This window comes from Pristiophorus japonicus, chromosome 3 (genome assembly GCF_044704955.1).
Source record: "Pristiophorus japonicus isolate sPriJap1 chromosome 3, sPriJap1.hap1, whole genome shotgun sequence".
NCBI classification, from domain to species: Eukaryota; Metazoa; Chordata; class Chondrichthyes; family Pristiophoridae; genus Pristiophorus; species Pristiophorus japonicus.
In genome coordinates, this window is record NC_091979.1 from 172,497,512 (window position 1) to 172,523,535 (window position 26,024).

A 26,024-nucleotide genomic window follows, 5' to 3' on the forward strand; every position below is an offset into this window, starting at 1 on the left:
CACTTCTCCCTTTCCCCCCCTCCCCTCACTCTCCTCTTCCCCCCCTCCCTCACTCTCCTCTTCCCCCCCCTCCCTCACTCTCCTCTTCCCCCCCTCCCCTCACTCTCCTCTTCCCCCCTCCCTCACTCTCCTCTTACCCCCTCCCTCACTCTCCTCTTACCCCCTCCCTCACTCTCCTCTTACCCCCTCCCTCACTCTCCTCTTACCCCCTCCCTCACTCTCCTCTTACCCCCCTCCCTCACTCTCCTCTTACCCCCTCTCCCTCACCTCTTACCCCCCTCCCTCACTCTCCTCTTACCCCCTCCCTCACTCTCCTCTTACCCCCTCCCTCACTCTCCTCTTACCCCCTCCCTCACTCTCCTCTTCCCCCCCTCTTCCCCTCCCTCACTCTCCTCTTCCCCCCTCCCCTCACTCTCCTCTTCCCCCTCCCTCACTCTCTCTTCGCCCCTCCCTCACCTCTCCTCTCACCCCTCCCCTCGCTGTCAGAAACAGAGAGAGACACCGACAGACAGGGAGACACACAAAATTGGTGGGGGGGGGGGGCGTCCCAGCACATTGTTGGTGGGCTCCCAGTGCTGCAGTCGGTGAGTAGAAACTTTTAAAAAAAAATCAATAAATAAAAAATTAATTTTTTTTAAAATAATTTTTTTGATTTGATTTATTGGTTGATTTATTGATTTATTTCTCATTTATTATTAATGATGGTTCTTTATTTGTAAATGTGATGTGTTTCATGTTTGTAAACTTCCCTTCCCCCCATCTCTCTTCCCTATGCCTGATTTCTAAGTGTAGGCAAGGTTTTTCTGAGCATACAAAAATCTACACTTGCTCCATTCTAAGTTAGTTTGGAGTAAGTTTTCGCTGCTTAAACTTGCAAAACAGGCGCAAGTGGCCGGACACGCCCCCTTTTGAAAAAAAAATCTGTTCTAAAATGAAATTGTTCTAACTCACTAGAACTGGAGCAAACTAAATTCCGAGAATTGCAATTTCTAAGATACTCCATTCTAAACTAGCTGCTCTGAACAATAGGAGCAACTCAGGCCGAAACTTGACCTCTTAGAAAAAAAAAAGAAATTTAGAAAGAAATTCTGGAAAGAAACAAAAATTTAGCAAGAAATTTAGCAAGAAATTTAGCAAGAAATTTATAAAGAAATTTATAAAGAAATTTATAAAGAAATTTATAAAGAAATTTAGAAAGAAATTTAGAAAGAAATTTAGAAATTTTATATAGCACCTTTCACGGCCACCAGACGTTTCAAAGCATTTTTCAGCCAATGAGGTAATTTTTTTTTTGGAGTCACTGTTGTAATGTTGAGAGTGGATGATTTCACCAGACGTCAGTTGCATCTGCGCAGGGCATGACTGAAACTTGTTTAAGACTGCTGTCATGTGACCTTCTTTATAATTTATATGTTAACGCTACAGGATTTGCAGTCTGGACTTGGGTGCAATTGGAATAATTAAGCAAATATGTAATTACTACACAACACGTTCATTAAAAATTTCTTGAAATACATACCTTCCTAATTTTGTCATTCAGGTAACAGCTGATGATCTTATCATACAGTTGCTTCTTCTCGTACATGAATTCACAGACTTGATAGCTGCAAAGAAAGACTTTTGCTTACAAAATATCTAAATAAAAAATAACGCTTACAAATACGCCTTGCCCTCCTCCTCAGAAAAACAGAGGAAGGTACGGAACTATGGGGAGAGAGTCAAACAATCTCATTAATTTTGGATTGCTCTAACAAAGACCCAGCAAAGACACAATGGGGGGATTTTTACCCCAAAACACTGGTGGGTTGGGGAGGTTAAAGTGTTAAAATTCTGAATCTCGACGCCAACCCGCCTAATTCTAGTTTTAACATTGGCAAGACCGAGGGCGGGCAGCTTGCAGGAGGTGGGCTGGCACTTTAAATATCATATTGAGAATGTGTGCCTCGAAGCTCCATTTTTAATTTAACTGTCAGCAGGCAGATTTCTCGGGCCATGGAGCACCCGATAGCTAAAAGGCGAGGACTGCTGGATCCAAGAGGTCAAATACCAACACCCCACCACTTCCAATCTCTTGCCCCCGGCATCTGTTACCACTCCACCCGGCTTCCGATCGCGCTCTCCCCCCCGCACCCCCCCAGGCCGAGCTCTGACCACCCCCGATCTCTGACACCCTCACCTGGCCTTCCGACACTCTTCTCTGACTTCCCACCAGCTTCCCCCCTCCCCGCTCCCCCCCACCCCAGCTCCCCCCCACCCACCGCTCCCCCCCCAACTCCGATGATCCTTGGCACCTGACCCCTAGGTTTGTCTAATTAGATGGAATAGACAAACTATGTATGCCTGAAGTGAATGCATTAAAAGTAACATTATTAGGTTTTGCAGAAATATGAGCATTACTTTCTCAACATACAGCAATGTTACTGTCCTTGACTTTCAGATCCCAATTTCTCTGGCCCTTCATTCACCAATAATCTTTCCAGATTTGCAGTTCCATAATCTTCTTTGATTTTCCCTGACTTTCAACTCCCTAATCATCTAGAATCCATACCCAGAAATTAGCATTTTGATTTCTTGGCGCCCCAACCCTCCCAAGTTCCACTTCCACGAACTCAACAGAGCGTAGTGTTACTTCCTAACTCTCAGCTCCCTAGCCATCCAGCCGCAATTTGATTTGCCGATTTGAACAACAAGGATTGAATTTCCACCTATGAAAAAAGAATTTAAAGATTCCAGCTATTGTTGTTGATTATAAGTTTCATAGAGACATAGAAAATAGGTGCAGGAGTAGCCATTCGACCCTTCGAGCCTGCATCACCATTCAATATCATGGCTGATCATGCAACTTCAGAACCCCATTCCTGTTTTCTCTCCATACCCCTTGATCCCTTTAGTCATATTGGCCACATCTAACTCCCTTTTGAATATATCTAACGAACTGGCCTCAACAACTTTCTGCGATACAGAATTCCACAGGTTCACAATTCTCTGAGTGAAGAAGTTTTTCCTCATCTTGGGCCTAAATGGCCTACCCCTTATCCTTAGACTGTGACCCCTGGTTCTGGACTTCCCCAACATCGGGAACATTCTTCCTGCATCTAACCTGCCCAATCCCGTCAGAATTTTATATGTTTCTATGAGATCCCCTCTCATTCTTCTAAATTCTAGTGACTATAAGCCTAGTCGATCCATTCTTTCTTCATATGTCAGTCCTGCCATCCCGGGAATCAGTCTGGTGAACTTTCGCTGAACTCCCTCAATAGCAAGAATGTCCTTCCTCAGGTTAGGAGACCAAAACTATACACAATATTCAAGGTGCGGCCTCACCAAGGCCCTGTACAACTGCAGTAAGACTTCCCTGCTCCTATACTCAATACCTCTCGCTTTGAAGGCCAACATGCCATGACACCCAGGTCTTGTTGCACCTCCCCTTTTCCTAATCTGTCACCATTCAGATAATATTCTGCCTTCATGTTTTTGCCACCGAAGTGGATAACCTCATATTTATCTACATTATACTGCATCTGCCACGCATTTGCCCACTCACCTAACCTGTCCAAGTCACCCCGAAGCCTCTGAGCATACTCCTCACAAGTCACACTGCCACCCAGCTTAGTATCATCTGAAAACTTGGGATATTATATTCAATTCCTTCGTCCACATCATTAATGTATATTGTAAATAGCTGGGGTCCCAGCACTGAACCTTGCGGTACTCCACTAGTCACCGCCTGCCATTCTGAAAAGGACCCGTTTATTCCTACTGTTTGCTTCCTGTCTGCCAACCAGTTCTCTATCCACGTCAGTACATTATTCCCATGTGCTTTCATTTTGCACACTAATCTCTTGTGTGAGACCTTGTCAAAAGCCTTTTGAAAGTCCAAATACACATCTACTGGTTCTCCCTTGTCCACTCTACTAGCTACATCCTCAAAAAATTCTAGAGGATCTGTCAAGCATGATTTCCCTTTCATAAATCCATGCTGACTTGGACTGATCCTGTCACTGCTTTCCAAATGCACTACTATTACATCTTTAATAATTGATTCCAATATTTTCCCCACTACCGATGTTAGGCTAACCAGTCTATAATTCCTGTTTTCTCTCTCCCTCCTTTTTTAAAAAGTGGCATTACTTTAGCGACCCTCCAATCCATAGAAACTTAAACAGAGTCTATAGAATGATTCAATTCTAGAAATAGCACAGTAACAACAGCTGCCCCTGATCGGTCAGGTTAAAGCAGACATCTGACATACTCGATGAATCTGGTGTGCACAAGATAGTCTACTATAAACAGCTCACACTAAGTTTTAATAACTGCAAAGATTATATAGACTTTTCACTTTACTGGCTATCGCCCCAAAAATGGGCGATGTTCCAGCAATGGTCGATGTGTCAGCCTTACATCGCCCATTTTTTGGATCGCGATTTTCCACTCGGTGATAGGCCAGCGATGTGAAATGGGCGATGCAAAAGGTCAGCAATGTAACGTGCGCCCAGCGAATGACCAAAAATGTGGAAGGCAAAAGCTTTCCTAGCAACGGCCTTCTGCACATGCCATTTTATTTTCTTGGTGACTGGTTTTTCCGCGTTTTGGCAGAAGGCAAAGGGAGGGGCAGAGAGAGAGAGAGAGAGAGAGAGAGAGAGAGAGAGAGAGAGAGAGAGAGAATACCGAGCCAAGAGGAAGGCAGTGAATTAGAGGAGAGCAAAGAGATTTACAGATTAGAGAGAAAAGAGATTTATACAGATCAGATCATAGAAAATATGTTGGAATGTGATCATGATGTTGAGGGGGGGAGAAAGAGGGCGAAACCTATCAGTAATGAAGCTAAAGAGGCCCTCGTCGATGAGGTACAGTCCTGTTGGGGCCAATTAACGAGAGGTGCTCACGGGACACCCCCACCCCGTGTGTATCGGAAGATTTGGGCCGAGATCGCGGACGTGGTGTCCTCAGCTTCCTATGAGGCAAGGGGGTCCCGACCAGTGCCGGAAGCGCTGAAACAGTTTAGTAGCTGCGGCAAGCATAAGTAGCATTTTATATTGTACTGATACAAATTGTAATTAGAATAATAATTATAATGAATCTCCTGGATTGAATTTAAGCTTGTTATTCATACATGTATTACATAAACTCCCTGTTAAGATCCGGACAGGGCTCTGAATCTGGGACTATGTAGAGGGAGCTTTACTCGGTAACTAACCCCATGCTGTTGTTGCCCTGAGAGTGTTTGATGGGACCATGTAGAGGGAGCTTTAATCTGTATTGAACCCGTGCTGTACCTGCCCTGGGAGTGTTCGATAGGATGGAGATCTCTCTGGCTGCTGCAGTATAGAGAGATGTATATGTATCAAGCTGTAGCTCCTAAGCAACTGCGCATGATCCTACTTGCATGTAACGTTTTAAACTGTTGTGTTTCCATGATACTACCTAGTCAATTAGTTTATGCTATGCTCTTTTCTCGTTTGCAGATATCTAACAACCGCGCGGAGCAGAGGAGCACTGGAGGGGGCTCTGCTCAGGTATAGCTGCTGACTGACCTAGAGGAGCGTGCAGCCGCGCTGGTGGGCCATGAAAGCCGTTCCGCCACCACCCGCGGTCTGGCCCAGCTATGAGTCTCGTGAGTAATGTGTCAAACAGTATTAAAAAGTAATGTAATGTCCTGTAATTATAATGCAGTATACGAATGATGTTATGTCATGTCATGTCATGTCATGCAGCCTGTGTGCATAAGCAGCAGGGGATGCCGCCCCTACAGCTTGCTGGGGTAGTGAAATCTATACATTGATATGTAACGTCTCTCATTAATGTGTACTGTTATGTTCTAATAAGCACTGTAATAAGCTCAAATGTACTTTTAAGGTTAACCTGAGATGCTCGTCGAGGTGGCACCTGCACCTGGTGAGGAGGAACTGGAGGAGGAGGAGGAGGAGCACGACACCAAAACTGAGCCCGAGGGAGGATGAGGAGCAGCAGCAGCAGCCAATTATGGAGGGGGATGAACCTGCCGTCATCTGAACTGAGATGGAAGAGGCACCGACCGGGACCAAGCGGCGTGCAGCCGGCAACGCCAAGGCTCATTATATTGCGCACGCCGTCCCCACGGAGGCCAGGTCAGCGAGGTCAGCAATCGCCTCCCACGGACGATCAGTTGGAGGGCTCGATCTCCATGTGCTCGGAGACGGTCACGATAGGGGTTTACTCAGTTTGCGAGTGACTTTTCACAGGTGTCTGCTGTGCAAGTCGAGCTACTGGAATTAGCATGGCAGACCCTGGAGGGGATGCGTGAGCAGACCGCCGCAACCAATGCCATTCGGCATGCGCTGCTGGCTGAACACGGCACTGCACCCCAAGGTGTTGTGTTCGGTCGGTGTATCCTCCGAGCACTCAAGCGAGGACGGAGGAATCACTTCCTCCTGACTCGGAAGACGAACCGCCAGTTTGTCTTCCACTCCAATCTTTCCGTTGCCCACCAGCTTTGTCTCGATCTCCAAAACGGGGCGGGTGGGCCTAAGATACGGTGTGTGGGGGGGGGGGGATCTGGAGGGAAACGTGGCCGCAGGTCCAGGTGGGGAGGGGCGTGTTTTTGCTGTGTTATCTTATTCTGCTATGTTAAATTCTGTTACTTAATGGTCGTTTATAGTTGGGGGTGGGGGGTGTTGATAAAAATTAAAATTCTTTGGTAAAATAATTTTTTTATTGAATTTAACAATTGTTGTGCATTGTCTTATAATAACATAAATTTAGTTAAGTTAAGCATTAATGCAAATGTTGTACAACAATGGCCAGGCCAGGGCAGTGCAGGCAAGGCTAAAATGTAACAACACAAATGCAACTTTTGTTTAACCGTAACTGTAATTGTCCCCTAAGTTCATGCAAAGCGTTCATTTATGAGCTGCTGACGCAACAGCTTTGCAGCCACGTAACTCCCATGGGCTATCTCTGGTCTTCTGGGGTTGGCGGGGGGTGCGGGGGGGGGGGAAGGTGGGACTATGGTTTCATCACCAGGCTTATTGTCCTCCTCGAGGTCCTCACCAGCCTCCTCCTCCTCTTGCTCCTCGCTGTCTGCCTCCTCCGCCTCCTCTCCTTCTGCAGGTGGACCTGCAGCCCCATCTAGCATTTGTTGTCCTCTCCTTATAGCTAGGTTGTGCAACATGCAACACACCACAATAAACTCAGCGACTTGGTCAGGGTGGTACTGTAGGCTGCCACCAGAGTGGTCCAGGCATCTGAAGCGCTGCTTTAGGACTCCAACTTCTTTTCAACGATGTTGGGTGTAGCTATGTGGCTTTCATTGTAATGTTTCTCGGCTTCAGTAACGGGATTACGCAGTGGGGTCATCAGTCAGCTGGCTAAGCCATATCCTTTATCCCCCAGCATCCAACCGTGACCTTCTGACTGATTGACAAACAGGTCAGGGATAGCACTCTCACGCAGGATGTGAGCATTATGGATGCTGCCAGGAAATGTAGCATTTACCATCATGACAATTTGGTTGTGGTCGACAACGAGCTGCACATTCATAGAGTGGAATCCCTTACTGTTACGAAACACCTCCGGGTTCCGTAAAGGAGTTCGCAGCATGATCTGCGTGCGGCCTATTACTCCCTCCACCTTGGGAAAGTTTGCTATTTTCAAGAAATCCAAAGCTCTCCCAGTCTGTACCTCCCTGGTCAGAGGGAAGTTGAAAAAGTCCATCCTGCGAGCGGAAAGTCGAATGCAGCAGTGTGTGGCGTGCTGAGAGATACCACAGATGTCGCCAGCTGAAGCCTGAAAGGATTCAGAGGCATAGAAGGACAGTGCCGCAGTAACCTTTACCTCAACGGGCAGTGCGGTTCTGATTGTGCTGGAAGGCTGCAGATCCCCCTTAATGAGCTGGCACATCTCATCGATGACCTCCTTCTCGAAGCGCAGCCTCCTAAGACACGCGTTTTCAGACAAGTTGAGGTAAGATTGCTTTTCCTTGTACCTTCGTTGGCTGTACGCTCACCTCCTCTGTCTCCGTATTACTCTGCTACCTCTTCGATTGATCTTTTCAGAAACCAGCAGTTATGAGTAATGGTAGAGAAGCCACAGGGCCCATCACTATCAATATTATTTTCACTTGCTATAAATGCACTTTTTAGTAAGAAAAATGCCTAATCTACTAAGCTAATATTAGTATAATTAAATATAAGCATAAATGTGAGTGGATCTATCTGTAAAAGACCCTTAAGTAACTCACAATATATAAAGCTCGAGTTTATTAGCTGCCGCCTCCTGTCTTCCTCCGAAATTCTAAATGGTGTCCGTAGTGCCCAGTTCTGTGAGGAAGGCCCGGGAAAAGCAACTATTCTCAGCGAGTGACCAGCCTGGCGATGTGCTCAAAGTTCCACTCGGTGATGTACGGGCAAATTACCTCAGCGGTCAGCTTGGCGATGTGAGCCGAAACTTGGGGGGTTAATTTTCTGGCGATGTTCCAGCCTGAATTTCTACTTTTTGGTCAAATTAGGCGATAGCAGGCCATTTTGGGCGATATATGGGTGATATATAGGTGATGTGAAGTCTAGCCCTATTGAGATCGAATGAAGTTTGCTGTTTTGGTAAAGAAAATGAGGGCGTTTTAAGAAACTACTTTCCTTCTTTGGATGTCCCTGTACCAAGTACCATCCATGTCCGAGAAGCTTGACAGCCAGCTCCCAGACCTCTATCAAAGCTGCTCTGTCAACAGCCTCCAGGAAGTACACAAATACAGTCCAGCGTGACTTCCTCTTTTCCATGGAATATAATCAATTTTCACCTTTTTTTCCCCTGTCCGAATGCAATATCCCTCTTCTTTCTGGTAGATCAATTCTAGTTTTTAACCAGGAAAGATACCGGAACGGAGAGGTTATCATCATCAGGAAAGACTGGACTGACTGCGGCTCTTTTCTCTGGAAAAGAGAAGTCTTAGGGTTGACCTAATAAAGGTGTTTAAAATTATGAAGGGGTTAAAAGGGTAGAAGTAGATAAAATGTTTCCACTTGTGGGGGTGTCCAAAACTAGGGGATACAAATTTAAGATAGTCACGAACGAATCCAATAAAGAATTCAAGAGAAACTTCCTTACCGAGAGAATGGTTAGAGTAGATGAGGGAGAAATAAATAGAAGGATATGCTCATAGGGTTAGATGAAGTAGGGGTGGAGGAGGCTCGTGTGGAGCAAAACACGGCAAAGAGCAGTTGGGCTGAATGGCCTGTTTCTGTGCTGTGCATTCTATGTAATTTGTTACGATGTGCTCAATCAATTCCTTTTAGTTTATTGCAATTCAATAACATTAGGTTGTTCAGAATTCTTTAAACAGTGAGACCCTCTGCATACTGCGAGTTTACTTTCATAGCCAGCATTCCAACTAGAAAATTACTGCATAACTTCTACTGAAAAAAATAATTGAAACACTCATATGCTGTCCTTGCAAGTCTACGGGCTCAATTTTCCCCGGTGATTTGCGCCGTTGTTTTGGAGCAGGCTGCTTTTTTTGTCCCGAGTTTAAAAAAAAAGTTTCCCTAATCATTTTGCGTCAGCGTAACTCAGTTAGTTACGTTTTTTTTTCAGCCACGTTTTTTTTTCAGCCAAAGGGTGCGTAAACCTGCCACCCTTGCCAATTCTAGCCATTTAGACAAGTTTGGCAAGCTGAGAGTTACTCCAGTTCTGCTTAAGCCAGCGTACATGGCCTCTGCAGAAAAACATTCTGGAGAGTTAAAGAAATTGGTGCAGCTAAGCGCAGCAGATGCCCAGACAGCAGCAGCGGGAAAAATAAGGGGCGGGGGGGGAGAGGGAGAGGGGAAGGGGGAGGGGGTGGGGGGGGAATCCTTTTGGGTGTAGTTAGGTGCAGGGACCGGGAGGGAGGAGGCCATTCAGCCTGGGATAGGGGCGGGGGAGCGGACCGGGAGGCCACCTCGGCCTAGGCTAGGGGCGGGAGAGCGCACCACAGAAAGCCCTTCGGCCTGAGCTAGGAGCAGGAAAGCACACTGGCAAGCCCTTCGGCCAGGGCTAGGGAGCGCACCAACAAGCCATTCGGCCTGGGTTAGCGAACTCACCAGCCAGTCCTTCGGCCAGGGCTAGGGGCGGGAGAGCGCGCCGGCAAGCCCTTTGGCCTGGGCTAGGAGCGGGAGAGCGCACCGGCAAGCCCTTTGGCCTGGGTTAGGAGAGGGGGAGCGTACCGGCAAGCCCTTCGGCTTGGGTTAGCGAGCTCACCACACAGCAAGCCCTTCGGCTTGGGCTAGGGGCATGAGGGCACACCGACAAGCCCTTCGGCCTGGGCTAGGAGCAGGGAGTGGGACCGGCTTTAATAATTGGAGGTAAGTTGCTGCAATATATGTGTGTTTTTAAGTTGATGCAATGTGTTTATGTGTTGGGAGATGGTTGTATGTTTCACTTTGCAGCCTCAGCTCGCATTGTGTGTCCTTGGTTACTGTGGCAACCCGATCTTTTTGGCACAGATCAAGGCTCCACCCAAAAACTAAAGGACAGGTTAGGCCATGCCAAAATGAAGAAATCCAACGGAGAAACTTAGAACATTTTTTGGGGCATACTTGGGCCAAAAAAAAGCTTTGGGGAAAATTGAGCCCTTCATGTTACGATTTAGCACCACCCCTACATTTACTAATGCTGAAGAACATTCTAATCTCATTTTACTCTCACCATGTGATCATTGCTACATCTGTTGAGAGACACAAATTCTGGCAAAGGAAGGAAAGAAAGAAAGAGAAAAAGAAATAATTTGCATTTATATTGCGCCTTTCACATCCTCAGAACATTTCAAAGCACTTCTACAGCCAATGAAATGTTTTTGAAGTGTTGTTATTGTTGTAATATCAGGAAACACAGGAGCCAATTTTGCTCACACTAAGGTCCTGCATTGAGATTAATGCAGCACTTCCTCAGTACTGCACTGAAATGTCAGCCTGGATTATATACTCTCATGCCTGGAGTAGGGTATAAACCTACAACCATTTGACTCAAAGTCGAGAGTCAAAGACTGAATCAAGGGTGACATCCTGTGTGATTGTGATAATGGTAAACTATCCCTCCTTGTCCTGTCTGCAGCCTTTGATACGGTTGACCACACCATCCTCCTCCAACACCTCTCCACCGTCGTCCAGCTAGGTGGGACTGCACTCACCTAGTTCCATTCTTATCTATACAGCTGTAGCCAAAGAATCACCTGCAGTAGCTTCTCTTCCCGCTCCCACACCATAACCTCTGGTGTCACCCAAGGATCTATACTTAGCTGCCTCCTATTTTTCATCTACATGCTGCGCCTCAGTAAAATCATCTGAAAACAGCACACCGATGACACCCCTGCTTTACGTCGCCACCTCTCAACTCCTCCACTGTCTCTAAATTGTCAGACTGCTGGTCTGAAATCCAGTACTGAATGAGCAGAAATAACCTCCAACTAAATAGGAAATGTTAATTTGCAACATCTAAAGCTCCGATTGGGTCTCCTTGATCACAAGTCCTGATTGCAGATTGGTCCCCTTGGAGGAAAAGACACACCCAGCAGTTTCACTATAATGTGTAATTAGAACTGCCCTGCCTAGGTAATCAGTGAATCTGCAAAGTATAATTCGAGCCATTCTGACTGCCAACTACAAATAGAACGAAGCTTACTTGGAACAGACAGGGCTCACTCTCAAGGGTTAAGATCTCCCACCCCCCCCGCCCCCGCAAACAAGTTCCAGCCTCCAACCCCCAAGTTTGTGACCTACTCCACACTCCCGCCCAAGTTTCTGACCTACTCACCTCCAGCCCAAGTTCATAAGAACATAAGAAATAGGAGCAGGAGCAGGCCATATGGCCCCTCGAGCCTGCTCCGCCATTTAATACGACCATGGCTGATCCGACCATGGACTCAGGTCCACTTCCCTGCCCGCTCTCCATAATGCCTTCTTCCCTTATCGGTTAAGAAACTATCTATCGCTGTCCAAAATTTATTCAATGACCTAGCTTCCACAGCTCTGTGAGGCAGCGAATTCCACAGATCTGCAACCCTCAGAGAAGAAATTCCTCTTCATCTCAGTTTTAAATGGGCGGCCCCTTATTCTAAGATTATGCCCCCTAGTTCTAGTTTCCCTTATCAGTGAAAACATCCTCTCTGCATCCACCTCGTCAAGACCCCTCATAATCTTATACGTTTCAATAAGATCACATCTCATTCTTCTGAGTTCCAATGAGTAGAGGCCCAACCTCCTCAACCTTTCCTCATAAGTCAACAAGATAGCAGTTAACGGATATGATGTAATTGGCATCACGGAGACATGGCTCCAGGGTGATCAAGGCTGGGAACCCAATATCCAGAGGCATTTAACATTTAGGAAGGATAGACAGAAAGGAAAAGGAGGCGGTGTGGCATTGCTGGTTAAAGAGGAAATTAATGCAATAGTAAGAAAGGACATTAGCTTGGATGATATGGAATCAGTATGGATGGAGCTACAGAATACCAAGGGGCAGAAAACTCTAGTGGGAGTTGTGTACAGACAACAAACAGTAATAGTAAGGTTGGGGACAGCATCAAAGAAGAAATATGGGATGTGTGCAATAAAAGTACAGCAGTTATCAAGGGTGACTTTAATCTACATATTGATTGGGCGAACCAAACTGGTAGCAATGCAATGGAGGAGGATTTCCTAGTGTATCAGGGATGGTTTTCCAGACCAATATGTCGAGGAACCAACTAGAGAGCTGGCCATCCTAGACTGGGTGATGTGTAATGAGAAAGGACTAATTAGCAATCTTGTTGTGCGAGGCCCCTTGGGGAAGAGTGACCATAACATGGTAGAACTCTTTATTAAGATGGAGAGTGACACAGTTAATTCAGAAACTAGGGTCCTGAACTTAAGGAAAGGTAACTTTGATGGTTTGAGGCATGAATTGGCTAGAATAGACTGGCAAATGATACTTAAAGGGTTGACGGTGGATAGGCAATAGCAAACATTTAAAGATCACGTGGATGAACTTCAGCAATTGTACATCCCTGTCTGGAGTAAAAATAAAACGGGGAAGGTGGCTCAACCGTGGCTAACAAGGGAAATTAAGGAGAGTGTTAAATCCAAGGAAGAGACATGTAAACTGGCCAGTAAAAGCAACAAACCTGAGGACTGGGAGAAATTTAGAATTCAGCAGAGGACAAAGGGTTTAATTAAGAGGGGGAAAATAGAGTACGAGAAGAAGCTTGCTGGGAACATAAAAACTGACTGTAAAAGTTTCTATAGATATATGAAGAGAAAAAGATTAGTGAAGACAAACGTAGGTCCCTTGCAGTCGGATTCAGGTCAATTTCACGAAGGAAGACATAAATAACCTTCCAGAAGTACGAGGGGACCGAGGGGCTAGTGAGAAGGAGGAACTGAAAGATATCCTTATTAGGTGGGAAATTGTGTTAGGGAAATTGATGGGATTGAAAGTCGATAGATCCCCGGGGCCTGATAGTCTGCATCCCAGATTACTTAAGGAAGTGTCCCTAGAAATAGTGGATGCATTGATGATCATTTTCCAACAGTCTATCAACTCTGGATCAGTTCCTATGGACTGGAGGATAGCTAATGTAACACCACTTTTTCAAAAGGGAGAGAGAAAACGGGTAATTATAGACTGGTTAGCCTGACATCAGTAGTGGGGAAAATGTTGGAATCAATTATTAAGGGTGAAATAGCAGCGCATTGGGAAGCAGTGACAGGATCAGTCCAAGTCAGCATGGATTTATGAAGGGGAAGTCATGCTTGACAAATCTTCTGGAATTTTTTGAGGATGGAACTAGTAGAGTGGACAAGGGAGAACCAGCGGATGTGGTGTATTTGGACTTTCAAAAGGCTTTTGACAAGGTCCCACACAAGAGATTGGTGTGCAAAATCAAAGCACATGGTATTGGGGATAATATACTGACGTGGCTGGAGAACTGGTTAGCAGACAGGAAGCAGAGAGTCGGGATAAACAAATCCTTTTCAGAATGGCAGCAGCGACTAGTGAAGTGCTGCAGGGCTCAGTGCTGGGACCCCAGCTCTTTACAATATACATCAATGATTTGGATGAAGGAATTGAGTGTAATATCTCCAAATTTGCAGATGACACTAAACTTGTTGACAGTGTGAGCTGTGAGGGGGATGCTAAGAGGCTGCAGGGTGACTTGGACAGGTTAGGTGAGTGAGCAAATGCATGGCAGATGCAGTATAATGTGGATAAATGTGAGGTTCTCCACTTTGGGAGCAAAAACGCGAAGACAGATTATTATCTGAATGGCGGCAGATCAGGAAAAGGGAGGCTCAACGAGACCTGGGTGTCATGGTTCATCAGTCTTTGAAAGTTGGCATACAGGTACAGCAGGCGGTGAAGGCGGCAAATGGTATGTTGGCCTTCATAGCTAGGGGATTTGAGTATAGGAGCAGGGAGGTCTTACTGCAGTGGTACAGGGCCTTGGTGAGGCCTCACCTGGAATATTGTGTTCAGTTTTGGTCTCTGAATCTGAGGAAGGACGTTCTTGCTATTGAGGGAGTGCAGCGAAGGTTCACCAGACTGATTCCCGGGATGGCAGGACTGGATCAACTGGGCCTTTACACATTGGAGTTTAGAAAGATGAGAGGGGATCTCATAGAAACATATAAGATTCTGACGGGACGGGACAGGTTAGATGCGGGTAGAATGTTCCCGATGTTGGGGAAGTCCAGAACCAGGGGACACAATCTTAGGATAAGGGGTAGGCCATTTAGGACTGAGATGAGGAGAAACTTCTTCATTCAGAGAGCTGTTAACCTCTGGAATTCCCTGCCACAGAGAGTTGTTGATGCCAGTCCATTGGATATATTCAAGAGGGAGTTAAATATGGCCCTTACACCTAAGGGGATCAAGGGGTATGGAGAGAAAGCAGGAAAGGGGTACTCAGGGAATGATCAGCCATGATCTTATTGAATGGTGGTGCAGGCTCGAATGGGCCGAATGGCCTACTCCTGCACCTATTTTCTACGTTTCTATGTTTCTCACCCCCTCATCTCCAGAATCAACCTTGTGAACCTACTCTGAACTGCCTCCAAAGCAAGTATATCCTTTCTTAAATATGGAAACCAAGGGCTAGACTTTTGGCACATCATCACCCATTTAGCGCCCATATAAGCACTGAGATGCAGGCTATCCACCCATATTTGCTGAAAAGTAGAAACAAGCACCCAATTATAGCCCATTCATCGCCAGCCCAACTTTCGGCATACATGAATGAGCTGCATCACCAGGCCTATTTTTTTTTTTAAATGACGTCATCCTCGTGCAAGGCCAAGAATAGTATTTAGAATGCAAACTTGCACCCAATTATGGCCCAATTTATCGCCGAACGCTGCTTTCGGCATTTTGCCCACAATTCGCCCAAATGATCGTTGGCCCAAAAAGATGCTGAAGAAAAGCTGCAATCACCTGTCACTTGGCACTACAGGGAGGATCTGTAGTAAAAGGCTGCTTCAAGTGCTTGTCAGGAGAATCAATTTGTGAGTGATTTTAAGGTCCTTTTTGACTCTTGCCAATCATCTAATCACATTTGTATTTGTTGAGGACAAATTAAGGACATTTATAGCGATTGAAAGTGATGGGGCCTGTAATTTCTCAACCAGTATTGATCACTAATCACATGCCCCAAAATAGAGATGCGAGAAGGTATATTGAAGAGCATTATATCCCCAAAGAGGTGGCAGACTGCTGAAGAGGAGGAGACCTTACACCCAACACATTTACAGGGATAAGCGATCATACCTTAACTTGTCTGATAACACGTGCATTAGACGGCTACGCTTCCGAAAGATCAGTGAGATATGCCAGCTAATTAAGGGAGATCTGCAGCCTACCAGCACTATCAGGACTGCACTGCCCGTTGAGGTTAAGGTTACTGCGGCAATTTCCTTTCACACATCGGGCTCCTTTCAGGCCTCAGCTGGCGACATTTGCAGCATCTCTCGGCACGCCACACATTGCTGCATTCGACAGGTGACTGAAGCCCTTTACGCACACAGGCTGGACTTTATAAACATCTCTATGACCAGTGAGGTACAGACTGAGGGGGCTTTGGGGTTCTTAAGAATAGCAAAGTTTCCCAAGGTGCAGGGAGCAATTGACTGTATGCATATCGCCCTGCGAGCGCCTTTACAGGATGCAGAGGTGTTTCGGAACCGAAAGGGATTCCACTCCCTAAATGTGCAGCTCAGAAGCCGTAAAGCGCTACAATGAAAGCCATATAGCCACACACAATATCGTCGAAAAGGCAATTGGAGTTCTGAAGCAGCGCTTCAGATGCCTGGACCACTCAGCAGGCAACTTACAATACCACCCAGAGCAGGTCGCTGAGTTCATTGTGGTGTGCTGCATGTTGCATCACCTAGCAATCAGGAGCAGGCACCAATTCCTTTGAAGCAAGTTAAAATAAAATGAGAAAAGTTACAAACAAGTACATTGCTGTAATGTCAGAGTTAATATTAATCATGGATTGTTTCCCCCCTCTGGTCCACAGTACAAGTAGAAGCAGAACGAGGGTATGTTATCCCATGAGGAGTTCACCTCAATTGGCTGATGTTTATAAAATAAATTCTAAGAGGGACGAGAAGAAAAGAAAGGTTCATTGTGTTATTGATGGGGACCAGGTTCCCTGTTCTCTCTGTCAACCCCCGTGGGAAAAGTTCTTCGCATGACCATGAAAAAAAAAACGCGCATGTGCAGAACGGCCGTTGCTATGGGTGACAGCCTTGCACAACTAAATACATCGCTAAGCCCATTTCACATCACTAAGGCTAGCGCCCAAATTAAAAAGGCGAATTAGCGGTTTTTAAAATGGGCGATATTCCAGTGATCCTGAAAATTTTTTTAAAGCACTAAGGCTGTAAATATCGACCATGTGACTCCCGAGGACAAAAATTGCTGGTCGAATAAGTGATTATGTGGTCGGGCCAAAGGTTATACAGGACTATGCCGTGAAATTTGGGTTACTGCCCCTCGCAGGAAATGGAGCGCAATGTCGCGCGCTCCACTTCCCATTGGAGCGGTGTCCGGGACGCTACGTGGGTGGGATCGGCAGTGCCACGTGGCCTCCGCACGTAGCACTGTTGCGTTTCAACGCCCCTCCCATTCCATTAAAGGGAAGGGCCACTGCAAACTTTGCAGGCCCTTTGATGGCCTCCGCTGGGCCACATGGTTGCAGGGTGGCCAAGACTGGGAATTAAAACATACAGGGGTATCTGACAATTCGGAAAGATAGACAAGAAGGGAAAGGAGATGGGGTAGCTCTGTTCATAAAGGATGATATCAGGGCAGTTGTGAGAGACGATATTGGCTCTAATAAACAAAATGTTGAATCATTGTGGGTGGAGGTTAGAAATAGTAAGGGGAAAAAGTCACAGGTGGGCATAGTTTATAGGCCCCCAAATAATAACTTCACGGTGGGGCGGGCAATAATCAAGGGAATAATGGAGGCATGTGAAAAAGGAACGGCAGTAATCATCGGGGATTTTAACCTACATATCGATTGGTCAAATCATATCGCACGGGGTTGCCTTGAGGAGGAATTCATAGAATGCACACGGGATTGTTTCTTAGAACAGTATGTTACAGAACCTACAAGGGAGCAAGCTATCTTAGATCTTGTCCTGTGTAATGAGACAGGAATAATAAACAATCTCCTAGTGATGAGTGATCACAGTATGGTTGAATTTGTAATACAGATTGAGGGTGAGAAAGTAGTGTCTCAAACGAACGTACTATGCTTGAACAAAGGGATGAGGGCAGAGTTGGCTAAAGTAGACTGGAAACACAGACTAAACGGTGGCACAATTGAGGAACAGTGGAGGACTTTTAAGGAGCTCTTTCATAATGCTCAACAAAAATATATTCCAGTGAAAAAGGGCGGTAAGAGAAGGGATAACCAGCCGTGGATAACCAAGGAAATAAAGGAGAATATCAAATTAAAAACCCATGCGTATAAGGTGGCCAAGGTTAGTGGGAAACTAGAAGATTGGGGAAATTTTAAACGACAGCAAAGAATGACTAAGAAAGCAATAAAGAAAGGAAAGATAGATTATGAAAGTAAACTTGCGCAAAACATAAAAAGATAGTAAAAGCTTTTACAGATATATAAAACGGAAAAGAGTGACTAAAGTAAATGTTGGTCCCTTAGAAAATGAGAAGGGGAATTTAATAATGAGAAATGTGGAAATGGCTGAGACCTGAAACAATTATTTTGCTTTGGTCTTCACAGTGGAAGATACAAAAACCGTGCCAAAAATTGCTGGTCACGGGAATGTGGGAAGGGAGGACCTTGAGACAATCACTATTACTAGGGGGGTAGTGCTGGACAGGCTAATGGGACTCAAGGTAGACAAGTCCCCTGGTCCTGATGAAATGCATCCCAGGGTATTAAAAGAGATGGCGGAAGTTATAGCAGATGCATTCGTTATAATCTACCAAAATTCTCTGGACTCTGGGGAGGTACCAGCGGATTGGAATGCAGTTAATATAACGTCTCTGTTTAAAAAAGGGGGCAGACAAAAGGCAGCTAACTATCAGCCGGTTAGTTTAACATCTGTAGTGGGGAAAATGCTTGAAGCTATCATTAAGGAAGAAATAGCGGGACATCTAGATAGGAATAGTGCAATCAAGCAGACGCAACATGGATTCATGAAGGTGAAATCATGTTTAACTAATTTACTGGAGTTCTTTGAGGATATAACGAGCATGGTGGATAGAGGTGTACCGATGGATGTGGTGTATTTAGATTTCCAAAAAGGCATTCGATAAGGTGCCACACAAAAGGTTACTGCAGAAGATAAAGGTACGCGGAGTCAGAGGAAATGTATTAGCATGGATAGAGAATTGGCTGGCGAATAGAAAGCAGAGAGTCGGGATAAATGGGTCCTTTTCGGGTTGGAAATCGGTGGTTAGTGGTGTGCCACAGGGATCGGTGCTGGGACCACAACTGTTTACAATATACATAGATGACCTGGAAGAGGGGACAGAGTGTAGTGTAACAAAATTTGCAGATGACACAAAGATTAGTGGGAAAGCGGGATGTGTAGAGGACACAGAGAGGCTGCAAAGAGATTTAGATAGGTTAAGCGAATGGGCTAAGGTTTGGCAGATAGAATACAATGTCAGAAAATGTGAGGTCATCCACCTTGGGAAAAAAAACAGTAAAAGGGATTATTATTTGAATGGGGAGAAATTACAACATGCTGCGGTGCAGAGGGACCTGGGGGTCCTTGTGCATGAAACTCTTTTTGGAGTTCACCTGCAAAAACATAAAACATTAAACGGTGCCACCCGACCTGGGTGACACTCCAGACATTTACAAGGCCCTTTTTTTTCCCCCCTTTTTTTTTGTGTTTTTCTTTTCTTTTTTTTTGGGCACTAAAATCACAATTTTCCCCAGTGCCCCCTATAAAAGGGAAGGGGGACACTAAAAGCACCGGCAATTAAAACAAATTAAACTTAAAAACGTAAAATCAAATTAAAATTTGGTTGCCGGGCGTGATGATGCACTCCAGTCCCTCCGGTGCCCACCTCTCGCGGAAGGCCGCGAGCGTACCGGTGGACACCGCGTGCTCCATCTCCAAGGACACCCTGGACCGGATGCAAGAGCGGAAGAGAGGCAGGCAGTCAGGTTGAACGACCCCCTCGACCGCCCGCTGCCTGGACCGGCTGATGGCACCCTTGGCCGTGCCCAGGAGCAGTCCTACGAGGAGGCCTTCGGACCTACCCGCTCCCCTCCGCACAGGGTGCCCAAAGATCAGGAGAGTGGGACTGAAGTGCAGCCAGAATTTCAGGAGCAGCCCCTTCAAATAATAAAACAGGGGTTGCAACCTTGTGCATTCCATAAAAACATGGAACACGGACTCTTCCAGACCGCAGAAATTGCAGGCGGCCTGGGAGTCCGTGAACCGGCTTAAAAATTTGTTGCACGGCACTGCTCCGTGCACCACCCTCCAGGCCAAGTCCCCGATGAATAGTGGGAGGACCCCTGCGTAGAGTGCCCTCCATCGGGGACCCCCGCCTCCTCCGGACGGCAAGATGGTACGCCATGGCGTGTCCGGACGGCCGGCGAGGATGGCAAAGTTGAGGGTGTGCAGGAGCAGCCCGTACAGGAAACCCCTCCGCGCGGAACTGAAAGGCACGGAGGGGATTTCCCCGAGGCGGCTCAAGTTGTGAGGCGCCGGCCCCCGAGGGAGGTTCCGGGGTTTGGCGCCGATGAGGAATTCCGTCCGGACGGGGGTCAGTTCGGACGGGATCTCCCCACGTGCTTGAGCCTCCTCGATGCACCTAACGGAGTCAGGGCCCAGAGCTGTTTTTAGCGACTCGATGGCATCGGCCGCGTGGTGGACGTTGGCAGAATTTAGGCGCCGCGCCAGCGTGTCTGGCGCCATCCAGCCCGCTCCTCCGCCATCGAGCAGGTCCCTGACCCTGGTCACCTCACCAGCCACAGCCCTCTCTTCCGACCGCCACATAAAACCTCGGCCGTGGAGGTACGGATTCCCGAGCAGCGGTTCCTGCAGGACGGCCGCCACTCCAGCCGGCGGAGAGCTGCGCTTGGTGGAGACTTTGTTCCAGACCCTGATGAGTTCCCTGTAAAAGACAGGCAGCTCCCGGAGGGCGGTCCTGGCACCCCCCAAGTTCACAAACAGGAGCTGCGTGTCATAATTGAGGTCGCGCTGCTGGCGGAAGAAATACCTCGCCAGAGCACACCACCCAGGAGGGGGCTCGACGTAAAGGTATCTCTGCAGGGTCTGAAGACATAAAGTCGCGAGCTGGGCGCTGACGCACACCAACGACTGACCGCCCTCCTCAAGCGGGAGACTCAAGACCGCGGCAGAGACCCAGTGCTTCCTGTTGTTCCAGAAGAAGTCCACCAGCTTCTTCTGTATCTTGGCAACAAAGGCAGGGGGAGGGGTCAAAGTGACCAGCCGGTACCACAGCATTGCGGCCACCAGCTGGTTTATGACGAGCGCTCGACCCCTGTAGGACAGCACTCGGAGCAGTCCTGTCCAGCGCCCTAGGCGAGCGGCGACCTTGGCCTCCAGCTCCTGCCAGTTCGCCGGCCAGGCTCCCTCGTCGGGGCTAAGGTAGACTCCCAGATAGAGGAGATGGGTCGTGCTCCAGGCAAAAGGCCTGAGCTCCTCCGGCAGGGAGTCCACCCGCCACTGACCCACCAGGAGTCCGGAACATTTCTCCCAGTTGATCCTGGCGGAGGACGCGGCCGAGTAAATCTCCTGGCACTCACGCATCCTCTGCAGGTCAGCGGGATCCTCTACCGCGAGGAGCACGAAGACGTTTCAACCCAGTTTCGAACCGTGCACTTTTTGCGTGTTAGGCGAACGTGATAATCACTACACTACAGAAACACTGCTCCTTGTGCATGAATCCCAAAAAGTTAGTTTGCAGGTGCAGCAGGTAATCAGGAAGGTGAATGGAATGTTGGCCTTCATTGCGAGAGGGATGGAGTACAAAAGCAGGGAGGTCCTGCTGCAACTGTACAGGGTATTGGTGAGGCCGCACCTGGAGTACTGCGTGCAGTTTTGGTCACCTCACTTAAGGAAGGATATACTAGCTTTGGAGGGGGTACAGAGACGATTCACTGGGCTGATTCTGGAGATGAGGGGGTTACCTTATGATGATAGATTGAGTAGACTGGGTCTTTACTCGTTGGAGTTCAGAAGGATGAGGGGTGATCTTATAGAAACATTTAAAATCATGAAAGGGATAGACAAGATAGAGGCAGAGAGGTTGTTTCCACTGGTCGGGGAGACTAGAACTCAGGGGCACAGCCTTAAAATACGGGGGAGCCAATTTAAAACCGAGCTGAGAAGGAATTTCTTCTCCCAGAGGGTTGTGAATCTGTGGAATTCTCTGCCCAGGGAGGCAGTTGAGGCTAGCTCATTGAATGTATTCAAATCACAGATAGATAGATTTTGAACCAATAAGGGAATTAAGGGTTACGGGGAGCGGGCGGGTAAGTGGAGCTGAGTCCACGGCCAGATCAGCCATGATCTTGTTGAATGGCGGAGCAGGCTCGAGGGGCTAGATGGCCTACTCCTGTTCCTAATTCTTATGTTCTTGTGTTCTTATGGCTATGGTCAGTTTCCAGTTTGAATTTTAGCCCAAACAGGTATTGATGCATTTTCTTCACCCCATCGACACACGCTAACGCTTCTTTCTCAATCATGCTGTAGGCTCTCTCAGCCTTAGACAGACTCCTGGATGCATAAGCAACCGGTTGCAGTTTCGCGAAATCTTTAGTTTGTTGCAATACACACTCACTGCTTTCTGACGACTCATCGCATGTTAGTACCAAACGCTTACATGGATCATACAACACAAGCAATTTGTTTGAGCATAACAATTTTCTCGCTTATACAAAGGCATTCTATTGGCTTTTGCCCCAAACTCATTCGTCAGCTTTTCGTGGTAAGACATGCAGTGTTTCTAACAGTGTGCTGAGACCCGGTAAGAAGTTACCAAAGTAGTTCAGGAGTCCCAGAAACGACCGCAGCTCCGTCACATTCTGTGGCCTCGGTGCATTCTCGATTGCATCTGTCTTCGAATTGGTGGGCCTGATGCCGTCCGCCGCGATCCTCCTCCCCAAGAACTCCACTTCAGGCACCAGGAAAACGCACTTCAAGCATTTTAACCATGAGCCCCACTCGGTTGAGTCGACTCAGAACCTCCTTCAGGTTCTGCAGATGCTCGACTGTGTCCCGACCTGTGACCAAGATGTTGTCCTGGAAAACCACGGTGCGCGGGACCGACTTCAGTAAGCTTTCCATGTTTCGCTGGAATATCGCCGCCGATCGAATTCCAAACGGGCACCCGTTATAAATGAAAAGACCTTTGTGCGTGTTGATGCAGATGAGGCCCTTCGATGATTCCTCCGGGTCCTGCGTCATGTAGGTCGAAGTCAAATCCTGCTTCGTGAACGTCTTTCCTCCAGTCAGCGTTGCAAAATGGTCGTTGGCCTTTGGTAGTGGGTATTGGTCTTGCAGGGATAAACAATTGATAGTTACTTTCTAATCGCCACAGATTCTGACAGTGCCGTCTCCCTTGAGGACTGGAACGATCGGGCTGGCCCAGTTATTGAACTCGATCGGTGAAATGATGCCCTCTCGTTGCAGCCGGTCTAGCTCGATCTCTACCCTTTCTCTCATCATGCACGGTACTGCTCTCGCCTTGTGATGAATGGGTCGCGCCCCCAGAATTAGGTGGATCTGCACTTTTGCTCCTTGGAATTTCCCGATGCCTGGTTTGAACAGCGAAGGAAATTTGTTTAAGACCTGGGCACGCGAAGTGTCGTCAGCAGGTGATAGCGCTCGGATGTCATCCCAGTTCCAGCATATGTTTCCCAGCCATCTCCTGCCGAGCAGCGTGGGACCATCGCCCGATACCACCTAGAGTGGTAGCTTGTGCACCGCTCCATCATAGGAGACTTTTACGGTAACACTGCCGATTCCGGCAATCAGTTCTTTTGTGTAAGTTCTTAGTCTCGTACGAACTGGAGTTAAGACTGGCCTTGAGGCCTTGTTGCACAACAATCTTTCAAAAGTCTTTTTCCCATGATGGACTGGCTCACGCCATGTCCAGCTCCATTGACACCAGGAGTCCATTTAGTTCAACATTCAGCATTATCGGGGGACAATTCGTGGTGAATGTGTGCACCCCATGTACCTCTGCCTCCTCGGTCTGAGGCTCTGGTTCGTCGGGATCCTCCGTGGAGCTGTGCTCCTCTGCAACATGGTGGTTTGCAGGTTTAACAGGATTTGCAGCTCGCCTGCACACTCGTTGGAGTTGTCCCATTCTTCCACAGTCCTTGCAAAGTACTCTTTGAATCGGCATGAATGGAAACGATGATCACCCCCGCAGCGCCAACAAGGTGTTAATGGCTTTGCATTCATCACCCTTGATGATGGACTCAGACATCTGTGGACGTGCAGCTGCAGGTAGGTGTGACCTGCCCTGTACGTTGCAATTCGAAAACATCACTTTGTTCACAGTACTTGCAGCAGCACTTGTGTGCTGAGAATTTGCTTAGTATTGTCACTGGTGGCAATGAATGCCTGGGCTATCGCTATGGCCTTACTCAAGGTTGGGGTCTCCACAGTCAAAAGTTTGCGAAGTGTGGTTTCATGGCCAATGCCAAGTACGAAAAAGTCCCTGAGCATGTGCTCCAAATGTCCTTCAAATTCGCAATGTCCTGAAAGGTGTCTTAGCTCGGCGACATAACTCGCCACTTCCTGGCCTTCAGACCTTTTGTAGGTGTAGAACTGGTACCTCGCTATCAGAACGCTTTCCTTCCAGTTCAAATGCTCTCGGACCAGTGTGCACAAATCATCGCACGATTTCTCCGTGGGTTTCGCTGGAGTGAGCAGATTCTTCATGAGGCCATACGTTGGTGCCCCACAGACGGTGAGGAGGATCGGCCTTCGTTTGGCAGAGCTCTCTTCCCCATCGAGCTCGTTGACCAAGAAGTATTGGTCGAGTCGCTCCACAAAAGTTTCCCAATCATCTCCCTCCGAGAATGTCTCCTGGATGCCCACTGTTCTCTGCATCTTTGGGTTCGCTATCTGTATCTCGTCGCCAGTTGTTATGTATGGAGAAAGAATCAGGCTGAACACTGTGAGCTCAAAGTAAAGTGTGACCTTAGTCTTTTATTGCAGGTCTCCAGAGTGCCTCTTCAACCTGTGAGGCCTCCTTAAATACCTGTGCTCCCAAGGGATTATGGGATCCCTCGTGACTCCAGAGGATGAAACCTCTGGTGGCTGTACAGAGTAAATACAAGTTTACATATATAACAACTGGTACTTACGATTAGTCATAAATTAAATTGAAAAATGTACCTACTAATTTAACACTGCCCCAAAGGGGGCATAAGTGACATCTCAGTCAAGCCAGCAAGATACAGCACTTCGTTCAAAAGTCTAAAAGACTCATAACTCAAAAGCGTTGCAGGTATGAATGAGTAATGGCAGTTTTTCTCAACGATCAAAAAGTAAATTGGTATTCTCTGGGGAGATGTCCTGTTTATTCAGTATTCTAAAGAACTACTGAAAATGCAATTTATCTTTTGATTTTCAAATCAGTAAAAATATCAAATTCATTAGCAGTGAAAATATCAATCACAGCCATAAAATAAACCTTTAAAACTTTTTTCGTTTAAGAAACAGATCTATAATTGAGTTGAACTATTTCAACATAACTCACAATGCAGCTTTCTCAGCCATAGTGATCAATCTGTTCTCATCAAACTGTACAATTCCCCCAGCCTGAAGCAGCTCCAGAAGGACCTACAAAGGAACCAAAACAGAAAAGCTTTTATTAGTGAAATAAATAATAGCACTTCAGGCTATATCTTTGAAACATTAATATGTTCCTTTATTGATCATCTGCCTTCTCTGGCTTTGGATATTTTCAATACAAGGTTTTGTATTGACTGTTCAATCTCTCCACAGGTATACTGCACTTGTTTTAAGTGTATAACTCTGGAGTTCCCCAAGGATCTATCCATGGCCATCTCTTCTCCCTCATCTACACGCTGCCCTTGTCGACTTTGTCCGAAGACATGGACCTTGAAATTCGGCAGGTTTGCGCCCGTTTAGCACCATGACGAAGCTGAAGCTGAAAAAGTAATTTTTTTTGGTGCTAAATGAGTCGCGCAAAATTTAGCAACCGGGCGGAAAATTCGGCAGCGGTTTTGTTCCAGCGCTAAAAATCATCACCAGACTGGGTTTTTTTTAAAGCCGCTTTTATGACCTCAAGTTAATGCTGCACTATCGCCAGGGCGGGTAATTCGCCGATCCCGTCATTTTTATTGCCAGCCCAAAAACAGGTTCAAAAAATCAACTCTTACCAGGTCGGATCCAGGGAGCACTCTTGAAAAATGAAGCAGAAGTTCATTGCATAAAAGTATTTGGAGGTAAGGCTGCGTTTTTCACAGTGAGCTTCATGTGAGTGCATAGTTCGTTTTTAAGGATACTTAAGGACATTTGAAAGAATGGGGGCTATAA

The 26,024-nt window shown here is 46.9% G+C and overlaps 1 protein-coding gene across 1 annotated transcript in view; it reads right to left on the bottom strand.

Moving 5' to 3' along the window:
* The window catches only part of vps8 (VPS8 subunit of CORVET complex), a 961,193-nt gene that overhangs the window by 658,884 nt on the left and 276,285 nt on the right, over window positions 1-26,024 (bottom strand). Inside the window, exons 30-31 of the mRNA XM_070876055.1 lie at window positions 25,222-25,304; window positions 1,520-1,604 (exon numbers count right to left, since the gene is read on the bottom strand). Coding sequence (XP_070732156.1) covers window positions 1,520-1,604; window positions 25,222-25,304 — 168 coding nt within the window. The remainder of the gene's footprint in view (window positions 1-1,519; window positions 1,605-25,221; window positions 25,305-26,024) is intronic.